General features: G+C 37.3%; 1 protein-coding gene across 1 annotated transcript; it reads right to left on the bottom strand.

The window, feature by feature from the left end:
- Positions 1 to 4,959: 4,959 nt before the first annotated feature.
- LOC148034317 (bidirectional sugar transporter SWEET6b-like) lies at positions 4,960 to 13,035 on the bottom strand. Its single transcript, XM_087680508.1, has 6 exons — positions 12,758 to 13,035; positions 12,588 to 12,624; positions 11,800 to 12,016; positions 11,395 to 11,556; positions 6,295 to 6,414; positions 4,960 to 6,176 (listed from the first exon to the last, which is right to left on the bottom strand). Exons 1-6 carry the CDS (start codon positions 12,801 to 12,803, stop codon positions 5,994 to 5,996), a joined length of 765 nt encoding a protein of 254 aa, XP_087536634.1. The 5' UTR covers positions 12,804 to 13,035; the 3' UTR covers positions 4,960 to 5,993.
- Positions 13,036 to 13,258: the final 223 nt, after the last annotated feature.

Genomic DNA, 13,258 nt, shown 5'->3' with positions numbered 1-13,258 from the left:
CTCTGAGCTAGAGATAGAGTGTTTGTGTGGCTTTAATTGCCCTATGGTTGTAGGCAGCATCAATGCACGTGTGGGCTGAATCGATAGTACGAATTGCAGATGGCACAGACTGGTCAGCGATCTATTGCAGGCACAATGCTGGAGCAGAGAAGCAACAATGTCATGGTTTGAGGTAACATGGAGGAGCGCCATGAGTCAGAGAAGATTTGCCTAGAAGAAAACACCAGCTGAAATGGCCTTGATTGGGAGCTAGAAGTCCTCCACTAAAGGTGGGTAGGTATGGAGGTAGGTGAAAGATCCAAGGAAAAGTGGAGGGAGCCAGAAATTCAAACTGAAGTGACTCAATTAGTGGCTTGATCACTCACTGAATTAAAACCCGCTTTGATACCATGTTAAAATACTGAGAATATTGATGAGTAAATAGACAATCATAATGAGGCAGAAGCATTGATAAAGAAGAACAACTAATATTATCCAAGCATAATGCAAGTACAACTGATTGATAATGACTAATAGAATGAGTGTGGGGATGAGTGCCTTTTATAGGCTTACAATAGGTGGTATTGGTAGGTGAAGGTAGGTGAAAAGGGACCATGGTATTCAACAACCGTGGTTTTAATAAACCGTGCATACATGGCCTAGTCTAAGGCTTTATTTGCAGTTTGTTTCTTTGCCTTGTTTGTCCCATACAAAGAGGCTATGGTGGATGTGATTGCACATTTCTCAACATAAACATTCCTCTTTGTAATACAAGCCTACTCATCAATACAAGCCTCTATAAAATTACAAAGAGCCTCTATAAAATTACAAAGAGGCTATGGTGGATGTGGCATGTATTGATGAGTAGGCCTCCTAATAGATTCCTTTGTTTTCTCATTTGTTGTGCATGTTCACCTAGTGTTGATTGTGCTCATGGATTTTCTATGATTTTATTATGGAAACTATTTCTTTTTTGGACACATACTAAAAATGATAGTGGTCATTGTCTTTCATTACATCATGCATTGTTGGCTTTTCCCTTACATGCTTTCTTAGGGGCATTTTTATTTCCAAATCATCATAATCATGACCATCTTATGAAACTAAAATAATATTACATAACTTAAATGTCACCTCAAAACTTGAATATTTTTGGCACAACTCTCACATATCAAAAATATGGAACCATATAAATTGTTAAGTTGATATGTCTTATTGATGGTAGCAATCCAACCCAAATGATCATAATCATAACCATCTTATGGAACTACAATAATATTACATAACTTAAATGCCAACCTTAGAACTTGAATATTTTTGGCACAATTATCACATATCAAAATATGGAACCATATAAATTATTAAGTTGATATGCTTATTGATGGTAGCAATCCAACATTATGATGCATCTATTACATAAGGTATATTTTGAAATAACACGTAAAAGGCTTACTATGGAACATATAAAAGATCTTTAACCAACTTTCAAAGAATATCATTATAATTTATGATTAATATTTTGACTCACTTAAGAGTAACACATTGGATATTCCATAAGTTTCACACACACACACACACACACACACACACACACACACACACACACACACACACACACACACACACACACACACACACACACACACACACACACACACACACACACACACACACACACACACACACACACACACACACACACACACACACACACACACACACACACACACACACACACACACACACACACACACACACACACACACACACACACACACACACACACACACACACACACACACACACACACACACACACACACACACACACACACACACACACACACACACACACACACACACACACACACACACACACAAACAACTACAAAACCATAAAGTTTTGAGCTTTACAATAATGGAAAGAGATTCTTATCTTGTAAATAAGATCCTAAAATTCCAAAGCAATGATTTGAAGACTCATTTGAGTGAAAGCTAATATTTAATGCATTTAGGGACAAATTGTGCTTATCAATGCATATTAACAAATATCCACACAATGAATCATGGATCATGATCCAAAAGGTGTTCTCAAATGCTCTAGAATTATAACCCAATTATAGGAGAACCTTCAAATGTGGCTAAAAAGGTTGAAAAGTAAGAGCTCCCTAATCTTAGCATTCAAACAATTGTAGTCCAACACCTTGATTTGAAGTATACAAGGAGTCTTATTTTTGATAAAATCTTTCCAATCTCTTATAGATACACCATGTGATATGGCATTCTCATCCTTCTTGTTAACTCATTGTTATCCTTCTCCACATACCCCTTTTGTGGTTTCCTTCTCCACATATCCTTCTTTCTAACTCATTATTATCCTTCTCCACATACCCTTTTGTGGTTTCCAAACATCACTCTCACTTTTAGCTAGTTAAACAACCTCTACTTCAAATGTATTTGGATGCATCCTTTCTAGTTTAGCATTGGATGTTTTTTTACATGCTTTGATTTCCTTAATTTATTCTTTTTTGGGGGTGGATACTGTGTCTAAATGCATCCTCACTATTTTTTTTTCACGTAGATAAAATTGCAATTTTTATTGAGAAAAATTAAATCATGGCATGATTGTTAAGAAGTATGGATCTTATTCAAGAGTATTAGGTCTCTTGAAAATTATTCAAATTAGCTAAAAAAACCTAGTCTTCCCATGCCATTATGATGTTGTGAAATCATCACTAGGTGTCTCATTCATAAGAATATAAATGAGTCATGGATGGATACGAGTGTATATGAGTCAAGGAAGGAGCTTGCTTGGCATAGATCACCATATAATTGTGTCAAGTCCACGGGAAGGCTTTATGGTGGTTCAATTTTATAAACCTTAGCCCATGTTGACAAGCATGAATTGATCGTACACCTCACCAATGGCAATAGGGTTTAGGTTGGATGGCAACTTCTCTTGCTTCTCACAATTTGAGATGTTTGATTGTATGAGTAAGGTACCTAAAAAGTTAAGTGGAGGCTCATGAAACCAAAAATTTATATATCTTTGCAAGTATATGCATGACCAATTTTGTTTGCATGTTGCCACCATTGAACCTAATTCTATGGCTATAAATCTATATCAAAGTCTTGTACAAGTAGAATGAGGGTGATTATTTTTCTTGTACTTGCATTTCTCATTTAGAAATGGTGTAACCTCTTTTGTAAGATTTTATTTTGTTTAATATGATGTCACAAATAGGTATTGAGCTTACAAATATGAGTTAAGAAGTCTTCATTTAGCATAGTTATATATATGTCATATGGGGGAAAACTAGCTTGTTGATTTGCCCAAAACCTTTATTAATCCTGGCTACCTATTTAGGGTAGAAGATCAACCCAATTCCTAGAGTAGCTATCTAATATCACATGTCACCAAGTGATAACCCACCAAGAGTACATTAACGAGATTCCAACCTGATTAGCCACAATCTTCATCTATCGGCTAAAGTTCGGACATGGATCTCTAAACGGAATTTCTTTTAGAACTACTATTCTAACAATGTTTATCGTGCAATCCCATTGTGTGTGCAAGTTAACATATATCGACATGTGCATGATTTGATTGTTACTTTAATGTACTCTATCATCCTTGCGCATGAAAATCTGGTTTGCAATCTTAGGATGTTATTGCATTTTTTGATAAGGGAGTATTTTTATCTCTTTTGATGTGAGGCTCCAATCCTTTTCATGAAAATAATGCAAGATTCTAGTTCTTTCTAAATGCAAACTAAGGTAATCCATTCAGTGTATAATACAAAAATATCTTCTATTATTAATCAGTAGAATGTTCTTCATGCAATTGTTTGTGTCAGGCATTTCGACATCCTACAATGTGTTTTCCTTAATCAATTTTACCTATCATTTCATTGACCATAAACATGAAATATCTTATGATTATTACAACTATCATAACTAGATTCATGCCTAGGGTTTTTACCTATCAAACCATGCAATATGAATTTTATTATGATCCCCTATCCTCATGAGATAAGCAAGACATCGAAGCAGTACCTGATTGTGGGAAGAAACTTTAGTGTTTACCCTTGGTAGTGTGTTTGCATGGATGGTGGCATCTTGACCCGAATCTTCATCCATGGTTGTGGGATTCCCATTCACTTGGGAAGATCTCCGCTTTGGGGCCATCCTCAATTATGAGACTCTCTGAGTCGTGGGTAGAAAGTCCGTAAGAACCTTGGCCAAGAGACAATGTACGAATAGGGAGCGCCTATTGGGAGCCATGTATCCTATACATGAACTTCGGCAGAGAGCTTTAATGGGATGTGTCTTCTTGTGCAGGGATTGCAGAACTCTAGCACTCCAATGCCACCTGAGCATATCCTGATGATGAAGATATACTCCCAAAGGCACAAAAAGGGAGCCCATGCGTGAATTGGGCTTAGGGGGGGGAGGTTAGAAAAGTTCTAGAACCTTCTCTCTCTCTCTCTCTCTCTCTCTCTCTCTCTCTCTCTCTCTCTCTCTCTCTCTCTCTCTCTCTCTTCTGTCGACCTGTTGAAATCAAAAGGGGGGGTTTGATGGGGTCGCGGACTGCAGAGCCGGAGGGGGGCGCTGTCTACGGTGAAGCTGGAGGGGGTGGCGAAGCACGAGGGGGGGGGTGCTGATCATGGTGAAGGGCCGTTGCCTGCTGTTACCGGGGGGGGGGGGGGGGGGGCATGTTCTGTGTGTCCCCGAGGGAGGGGGGAGGAGCCTCCCCTTTTATAGGAGGGGGAGGAGGTGGGTGGCATGGCCGGAACCCCTCCCACCTGGGGGCTGCATGCCCCCCATTACTAACACATCACTCCCTCTCTCTCTCTCCCCCGACGTGCTGTTGGCAGGGAGAGAGAGGGGGAGTTAAAAATTTTTGAACTAGACTAATATTTTTTTTTCAATTATTGGGGGGGGGGGGGGGGAAGTTCTTAGGGGGGGGATAGTACGGGGGTCACGGGGGGGGGGGACATTACACATGTGTTCAAGGGGTATTTTGAGAATCCCTTTATTTAGTGATCATGCACCTATAATAGAATGATCCCTCTTTCTTAAAAGCTTACATATTGTTTTTATTAATGGAATTAAAAAAACCCTCATGTAATGTGTTTATATAAGCTTTTCCAAAATTTGGCCATAAAGGTTAACTCTGTATGAACTCATGTGATGCAGTTGCATTTTGGAGTTTGACCTCTTGAGATGAGTTTTTTGTTTATCATGACAAGATTTTATTTATCAACATATCTAGTTTCTCTATTCTATAATATACTTATCTATTGTTGCTTTGGCTCGAGCTTATCATAGGTCCTTGACATGGTCACTTGAACGTTGCAATAACATGTCAAAAGGGATTACAAAGTCATTACTTATGGTAACAAAGAAATTTTATATGGATACAAGTAAATTTTTTTTGGCTAGTCCTTGTATAGAGAAAATAGATGGAAACTAGGTCATTACAAAGTATGTGAAATGAACTAGACTTTGGCATAGTCACTTGCATGTTCAAGTGCCAAAATAGCATCATTGTTTGCAAGAAAATGAACCACAATGGATTGTTATATTAGTGCAAAATAGAGTTGTGAACTTTGTTTCCCTATCTTGGTGTTGAATATATAAAGCTACTATTTAGATTGTTGGAAAATGATGTGAAATGATGCATTGCTAATTTGCAAGTAGAATGTAGTTATAATGAAGTATGTCCATGGAAATTGGCAATTATCATGTGTCATAAAAGGGAAAAGAGAACCCTTTTCTTGAGGATTTGGGAAATTGAACTCCCATTTTGCAAAATGTTGCAAGCGGTCATAGTAAAGCCCTTAAAGCTTTGTCAAAATCCCATGATGTGACCTATCATTAGAATGTCAAAGCTAGCCTATGTAACACCTTTTGAATTGTACTTTCAAGGTAAACCAAAGGTCTCCAAATTCCTAGATCTCTCCAAGGAGATTCAATGTTTAAATGCATAATAACTTATTTCAACTAGCAACTTTACATGTCATTGTCCATTGTATTCACATCTAGCTTACTAGGTTCGTTAGGAAGTGGTTTGAGTGTTTTGGTGTAGAATTCATCTTTGTTTGTTGACATTGATAATGATGGTCTTGTCTGAACTACAATGATAACAAGTATTAGTTGCAAGCTTCCGATGACAATCCCTAATCCATTGGGGATCTGCATTGACCACAACAAAGCATCATCATGAACACACTCAATATTATAGTATAAGGACTCCTAAAGAAATGAATGAGATAGACAATATCATATGATAAAGAAAAAGTAGATGACTTACTGTTATATACAAATCTAGATTTACCAAACCATAGGCTGTCCACACTGCACCCTTGAAGAAAGCCCCTACTGATGAGTATGGTAGCATATATTTAGTCTCTTTTGTTTGAAGCAATTTTCTCTGCCAAAAAACATATGCGTTCCATAAAAATCCATGTTCTCTCATGTGTCCTAGTATATTAAATATTTAGAACTAGTAAAAAAATGATCCCTTTAATGTTCAATATACTCTCTTATGCATGAAAAAATGTAAACATCTTTAACATACCCATATAAAATGCATATGTGCACGTGTAAATCACCCACCCATGCACACATTCACATGTGCACTTATGTGCTATATTCTTTTACACATCCATACATGTTTATGCATGTTCAAGTAATGCGTGTGAGTGAGGTTGACTATGTTGAGTGCAAGTCTATGTGTGTGTGTGTGTGTGTATAATACACATGCATCTATGTGTATGTGCATGCGTGCATGTAGTGTGAGTGAAAATCACTATGAACTAAATCATAATACAAGTAGAACGAAGCACACTAAGATGAAAGGTTTTGCATTGTAGGATGAAAAACCCTTTAATTAGGCCTAAAACCTTTGGTTAATGGCTTGTAAAATCAAAAACGAAAATATGTGACAAGCCATCCAAATATTGAAAAAGAGAAATATAGTGTGAATAAAAGAGAAAGAGTTATTTCAACAACCTTGATCTAAAGGAAAGACATTATAACCATCAACTTCACCATGTATGATTGGGAATAATAGCTCCACCATTTCGACTTATAGTAGTAGCAGTTAGGGTTGGTTGAAGGGCAAACATCCAAGTATAAACATGAAAAAATTATAAAATTGGTCTAGAATTAGGGAAAACAAATTGAGATTCTATCACTTCTCTAACATGAAAGGCAAATCAACCATAGCAAGGACTAGTAACAAGTATAAATGTCAAGTAGCACATTAAACTATATGTGACAATACTAAAGATAAACATTTGTGTATGTATGTTTTTGCATGTTGACTCTCGTACAGATTTTTTAGATGCCCAACTAATATTAAAGGCAATTTATCTAGAAAGGACTCTCTAGTATCATATACATTAGTAAAAATGAGCTTGATGTGAATTTACTTTGAAAGGAGGGCTTACATAAACATGGGTTCTTTGGCCTCCTCTAGCCAATTTGGAGCCTAAGGGAGCTTTATGTTCTAGTGGTGATAATGATTTTTAAGTACATGATATTCTCACCCTATAGCTCACCCGAGAGAGGGGGGGGGGGTCTTCACTCATAACTATGTAAGCATAACATGTGGGTTCCAAAGAAGGAATTTTCCAATACCATTTTTACATATATTTTACATAGAGAAGGATGCCATATGAAGGGTTTATTCATAGGTTGAATAGAAAAGGGGTGTGTTTTATTTATGAAAGATTTATATACAAGGGCATTTTTAAATAGGCCTTGAATGCAAGTGATATAGAGGGTTTATATGTAGTGAACCCCCCAAGCCCCATTGCCCATGATTTATGGTTTTCTTGTAGGCTTAGAGATTGTATACTTTGGGCACTTGACCTTTATGCATTATATCTTAATTTTGGTCAAAGTTTATCATGAAGCAATTCATGCCCATTCAAAGTCTTGATGTCAATAACATTGTACTTGTAAATTAAAAATAGGAGTCACAAAGGGTCACATGCCCATCAAAAGAGTGGCTCATCTTATGGACATGTATCCTTGGTGTAGTTCCAAAGTGTACCACATTTGATAAAAGAAAAAAAGGGCTAGGTATCCATCCTTGCTATCAATAACCTAATGAATGTGCATCTTACTACTATATTATTTTGGTTGTAGGTTCGAAAAGCCCTGAACCTCTAGAGGGCTTCCCGAGCCTACAACATTTTCCAAACCTCCCTTTTTAATTAAAACCCCTTCTTCCCTTCCCTTTTCTCTCACTTGTAATGTCTACTTTTCTCTTATCCCTCTCCTTTTTAATTAAAAGCCCCTCCCCCTCCCCCCTTCTCTCTCTCATTGTAGGGCCTAGTCTCTCTCTCTCTCTCTCTCTCTCTCTCTCTCTCTCTCTCTCTCTCTCTCTCTCTCTCTCTCTCTCATTAAAACCCCCTCCCCCCTCTCACGTATAATCTCTCTCTTTCTTTTCCCCTTCCCCTTTTTAATTAAATTCCTCCCCCCTCCCCCCTCCCCCCTCTCTCTCTCTCATGTGTAGGGCATAGGTTCTCTCTCTCTCTCTCTCTCTCTCTCAGGTTAAAATTTTCTTTTAATTAAATATTTTTATTTTTTTAAATTTAAAGAAGGAGAGAGAGAGAGAGAGAGAGAGAGAAGAAGAAGAAGAAGACGGATGAAAAAAGAAGAAGAAAGTGAAAAAGATGGAGAGGGGGGAAAGAGGAAAGAGAATAATCCTTTTTAAATTAAACCTTTTTCTTCCTCCCCCTCTCTCTCATGTATAATCTGTCTCTTTCTTTTCCCCCTCCCCTTTCCCCTCTCTCTCTCTCTCTCATGTGTAGGGCCTAGGTTCTCTCTCTTTCTCTCTCTCTCTCTCTCTCTCTCTCTCAGGTTAAAGTTTTTAATTTAAACTTTACTTTTAATTAAAAAATTTAAAAAGCTTTTGTAAATTTAAAGAAGGATAGAGAGAAGAAGAAGAAGAAGAAGAAAGAGAAAAAGACGGAGAGGGAGGGGGGAAAGAGGAAAGGGAATAGTCTTTTTTTATTAAACCTTTTTCTTCCTCTCCCCTCCCCTCTCTCTCATATGTAGGGCCTAGGTTCTCTCTCTCTCTCTCTCTCTCTCCTTTAATTAAATCAAACTTCTTTTAAAATCAAAAGTTTCTCTCTCTATCTCTCTCAATTAGATTAAAATTTTTTATTTAAACTTTTCTTTTAATTAAAATTTTTTTGGACATAGTTTTTCACACACTTTGAGAAGAAGAAGAAGAAGGAGAAGGATAAAAAAGAAGATGAAGAAAGAGAAAAAGACAAAGAGAGGGAGGGAAAGAGAAAAGAGAATAGTTTTTTTAAATTAAACATTTTTTGATATAGTTTTTGACTTAGAGAGGAAATATATAATTTGAAAGAGAGAGAAAGTAGAGGGAGAGAAAGGGAAAGAGAGGAAAGAGAAAAATAGAGAGAAAAGAGAGCGAGAGAAAAAAACTTAAAAGATGAAGAGAGAGGAAAAAAATAAGGGGAGAGAGAGAGAGAGAGAGAGAGAGAGAGAGAGAGAGAGAGAGAGAGAGAGAGAGAGAGAGAGAGAGAGAGAGAGAGAGAGAGAGAGAGAGAGAGAGAGAGAGAGAGAGCAAAAAAGAAAGAAGGGGAGATAGAGGGGGAACATAGAGAAAGAGAGAAAGAAAAAAGGAAAAGAGGGGGGAGAAGAAAAGAGGGGGGAAAAGAGAGAAATAGAGAAGAAAAGTGGGGAGAGAAGAAGAAGAAGAGAGAGAATTTAAACATAGAGAGAGAATTATAGGGAGAGGAAATATACAATTTAAAAGAAAGAGAATAAATTTTTTTAAAGAGAGAGAATAGGAGAAAAAAGGAAAAAAGAGGAGAGGGAGAGAGAAGGAAATGAGAGGAGAGAGGGGAAGGGAGAGAAGAAGAAGAAAGAGGAAAAGAGGAAGAGAGATGGGGGGAAAAGAGGAAAGAGAAAAACCTTTTTTAAATTTAAATATTGAGTGAGAGAGAGAGAGAGAGAGATATATATATATATATATATATATATATATATATATATATATATATATATATAAAATTTAAAAGAGAGGGAGAGAAGAAAAAAATGAAAAATAGGAGAAAGGGGAGGAGAAGAAAAGGGGGCAGAGAGAGAGAATAAAAGGACAGAGAGAGAGAGAGGAGAAGAAGAGAGAAAATATGAATATAAAGAGAGATAATTATATATAGGGAAAATATTAAATTTACATACTTTAAGAGAGATTGGGGGGGAAGAAAGTGAATGAAGAAGAATAAGAGAGAGAGAGAGAGAGAACCAGGAGAGGAGAAAAAGTAAACTAAAATAGGCGACGAAGAGCGAGAGAATTAGATATAGGGAATTGGGGGGAGAGAGAGAGAGAGAGAGAGAGAGAGAGAGAGAGAGAGAGAGAGAGAGAGAGAGAGAGAGAGAGAGAAGAAAAAAATTAAAAACAAAGAGGGAAAAGAGGAGATAGAAATATGAGAAATGGATTGTTGAGCAATTCACTTGCTGCCGCGAAGCGGCCTAGCATTCTGTGTGCACGAAGTGCATGCAGAACACTAGTCTCATATTATTTGGCATATTGAGGCATACACAAGTTGATCCATCATATATTTTGATTAGATTCTCTCAAGCTCTATTACATGTCCATCCTAATAGTTGGAATGCTTGCTAGATTGGTTGCATATGCATATTTCTCTTGTGTCTAGACTATTCTAGGAAGTCACAATTTTAAAACTTCTGACAAATATATTTCTAATGTGGATAAATTTTCCCATGGAAGATCTTTCTATCATCAATCCCTCTTTACGAGTCTTGCTACATGAGTGGATAGAGCACAATATGACCTCCTTCACCAATGCTTCTAAGATTTTGTATGGCTTCACTATTTTTGAGTGCTATCCACATTACATGTTCAATCTTTAGTTCAAGATCTCTCCATAAAAAATATGTATGTGCATGCTTATGTGCTTTGATACTTGCATACACGTGTGTTCACACACACACACACACACACACACACACACACTCTCTCTCTCTCTCTCTCTCTCTCTCTCTCTCTCTCATGCACATGTTGCCTTGTGCTACTTTTTTAATGCTATCTAAGCATCTACTCTACTTATTTTAATACAAATCTTGATTCATCTTTTTTGATTTATTGATTCAATGTTGTAACACACACATAGAGGAATGCCCTTTCCTCTTTGTCATGCCTATGAACACTTGAACATCCATAAAATGAAGTTTCATCATCACATTGGAATCTGGATTGATATGGCTGGTTATTGTACATATCAACTATTATAGCAAGTCCATTTGGAATGATTCCATTCCTATGAAAGCACCTATTCTTTCTATATCAAAAAATATAAGCTACTTTTGATTCATAAGGAAGTAGATGGGTGTTGAAGTTGCTTACCAATTGAGACAGAAGCGCCAAGTGCATCAAGCTACTAATGATTGCACATATTACACCAACAATCATGATTCTCATATCCCTTGAGTGCTCCAAAAGAAGCAAGAGCAAGACTAGAAGCACGAATAGAGAGGAGACAATGGACACCTCCAAGAGAACTTTCCACTGCAAACAGGACAAGTTGATTATATGCATGGTACCATCATGTTAACGTGACTAATATTTCTACATATTATTATTTTAATAATAACAAATGCATGATGATGAGCTACAATTCAAAGTTTATGTGAATTTCGATCTATTGAATCTAGCAAATTTAGTCATGCGTAGTTTTTCCTATTTTGCTTAGTGATTAACAGTGGCACATTATATGGTATATGAACATGTTGCAAAGAAGTGGGAAGATACCCTTTGCTTGTGTGAGGCATAGTAGAGGTAGGGCACAATGTAGAGCACAGAAAAAAAGGATCCGAAGGCATTTGTGAGAACCACCCAAAAGTTGTGTGGATGGATGATTGGAAGACCATAAAAGGTCCAAAGTAGGCAATTAAATAGCTTTAGCACAAACAAGTCTCCCGATAAGCCTCCTACAGACTTTGCTCGAATAATCCCACAAATTGTTGGCCTACATGCACACACGCAACAAAATGCTTAAAATTCTCCAAATATACTACACAACAGTGCTTGGTGGAAATCCATTATCATTGAATGTGTGTAACTAAATGCTATGTTGGGAGATAGATTTACTTGTTGGATATCATTGCGAGTTGTATACATCGTATAGGTGTGGGGTGTTCGGATTTTCGAAGGATTTTCAAAATTATGTTTGCATAACAAGTTCCTAGTGGACTTTCAAAACTATGTTTGCATTACAAGTTCCTAGGGGACTACAATTAGGTGCCTTGAAGTAGAACTTTGTCATGAACAATACGAGAATAATACGCTTTTGGGCTATGACTACTGAGAGAGAGAGAGAGAGAGAGAGAGAGAGAGAGAGAGTGTGTGTGTGTGAATATGATTAGTCTAATCTTTCGCTATAACTAACCAACCCATGTAACAAAGATCAGATCAATGAGCCTTGGTTTTAACAGGATGAATAATTATCAATCTGCTACGTCATATTAATTTGATCGTCCATGGAATGATGCGTGTGATTTACTGATCCAAGGTTGGAAGGATTAAGATGCAAAGCTTACGCCGAGGACAAGAAGAAGGCGCAGGATGCGACGTTGCCTGCAAAAAGATTACCGGCCCAATGGGCAGATTAAGAAACTGCTTTCCTGATAGAGATGACTACTGTACAGTTGGTGAGAGGGTAAAAGAATGGGTTAGTTCGTGCCGATACCATATCGAGTATAGTACGTACCTGTAATTCCAAGGACAGACCGCGCAACTGCTCTAGAAATTGCCATGCTTCTCCCGGCCGAGCTGTTTGCTTTAATTAATCTAAGCCGCGAGTCTTATTTGCATGCAGAGTGATTGAGTAATATATGTGGTTTAAGTGGCGATATTGTGAGCTGATCTCAAGCAGGCTAGTGAGAGAGATGGAAGACTGGTTATTATACGAGGTATCCTTTATCACCTCAGACGTCTATATATGTATGTGTGTGTATATATATATATATATATCTTACGAATTTGTCCCATTGAATGGTTTCACAAGGGACTTTTGATTGCACTATATTTTTGGGTTGGGCATAAAGTTCATATTCCCTTTCTTATTGGCAAGCGTCTTTAGCTAAAGGCTGAGAGAGTAGAGGAATAATAAAGTCACTCATCACTATCACTAAACATCACTTTTGCCTTTCCTCAAACGAGATATTGTCCTAGTTGACTACTCAAGTTGTAGATGTGCAATAGAACGGCT

Source organism: Lygodium microphyllum, chromosome 6, assembly GCF_053477565.2.
Source record: "Lygodium microphyllum isolate KBCC chromosome 6, Lygodium_microphyllum_v1.1.10, whole genome shotgun sequence".
NCBI lineage: Eukaryota > Viridiplantae > Streptophyta > Polypodiopsida > Schizaeales > Lygodiaceae > Lygodium > Lygodium microphyllum.
This window is presented reverse-complemented; position numbering and strand designations above follow the sequence as displayed.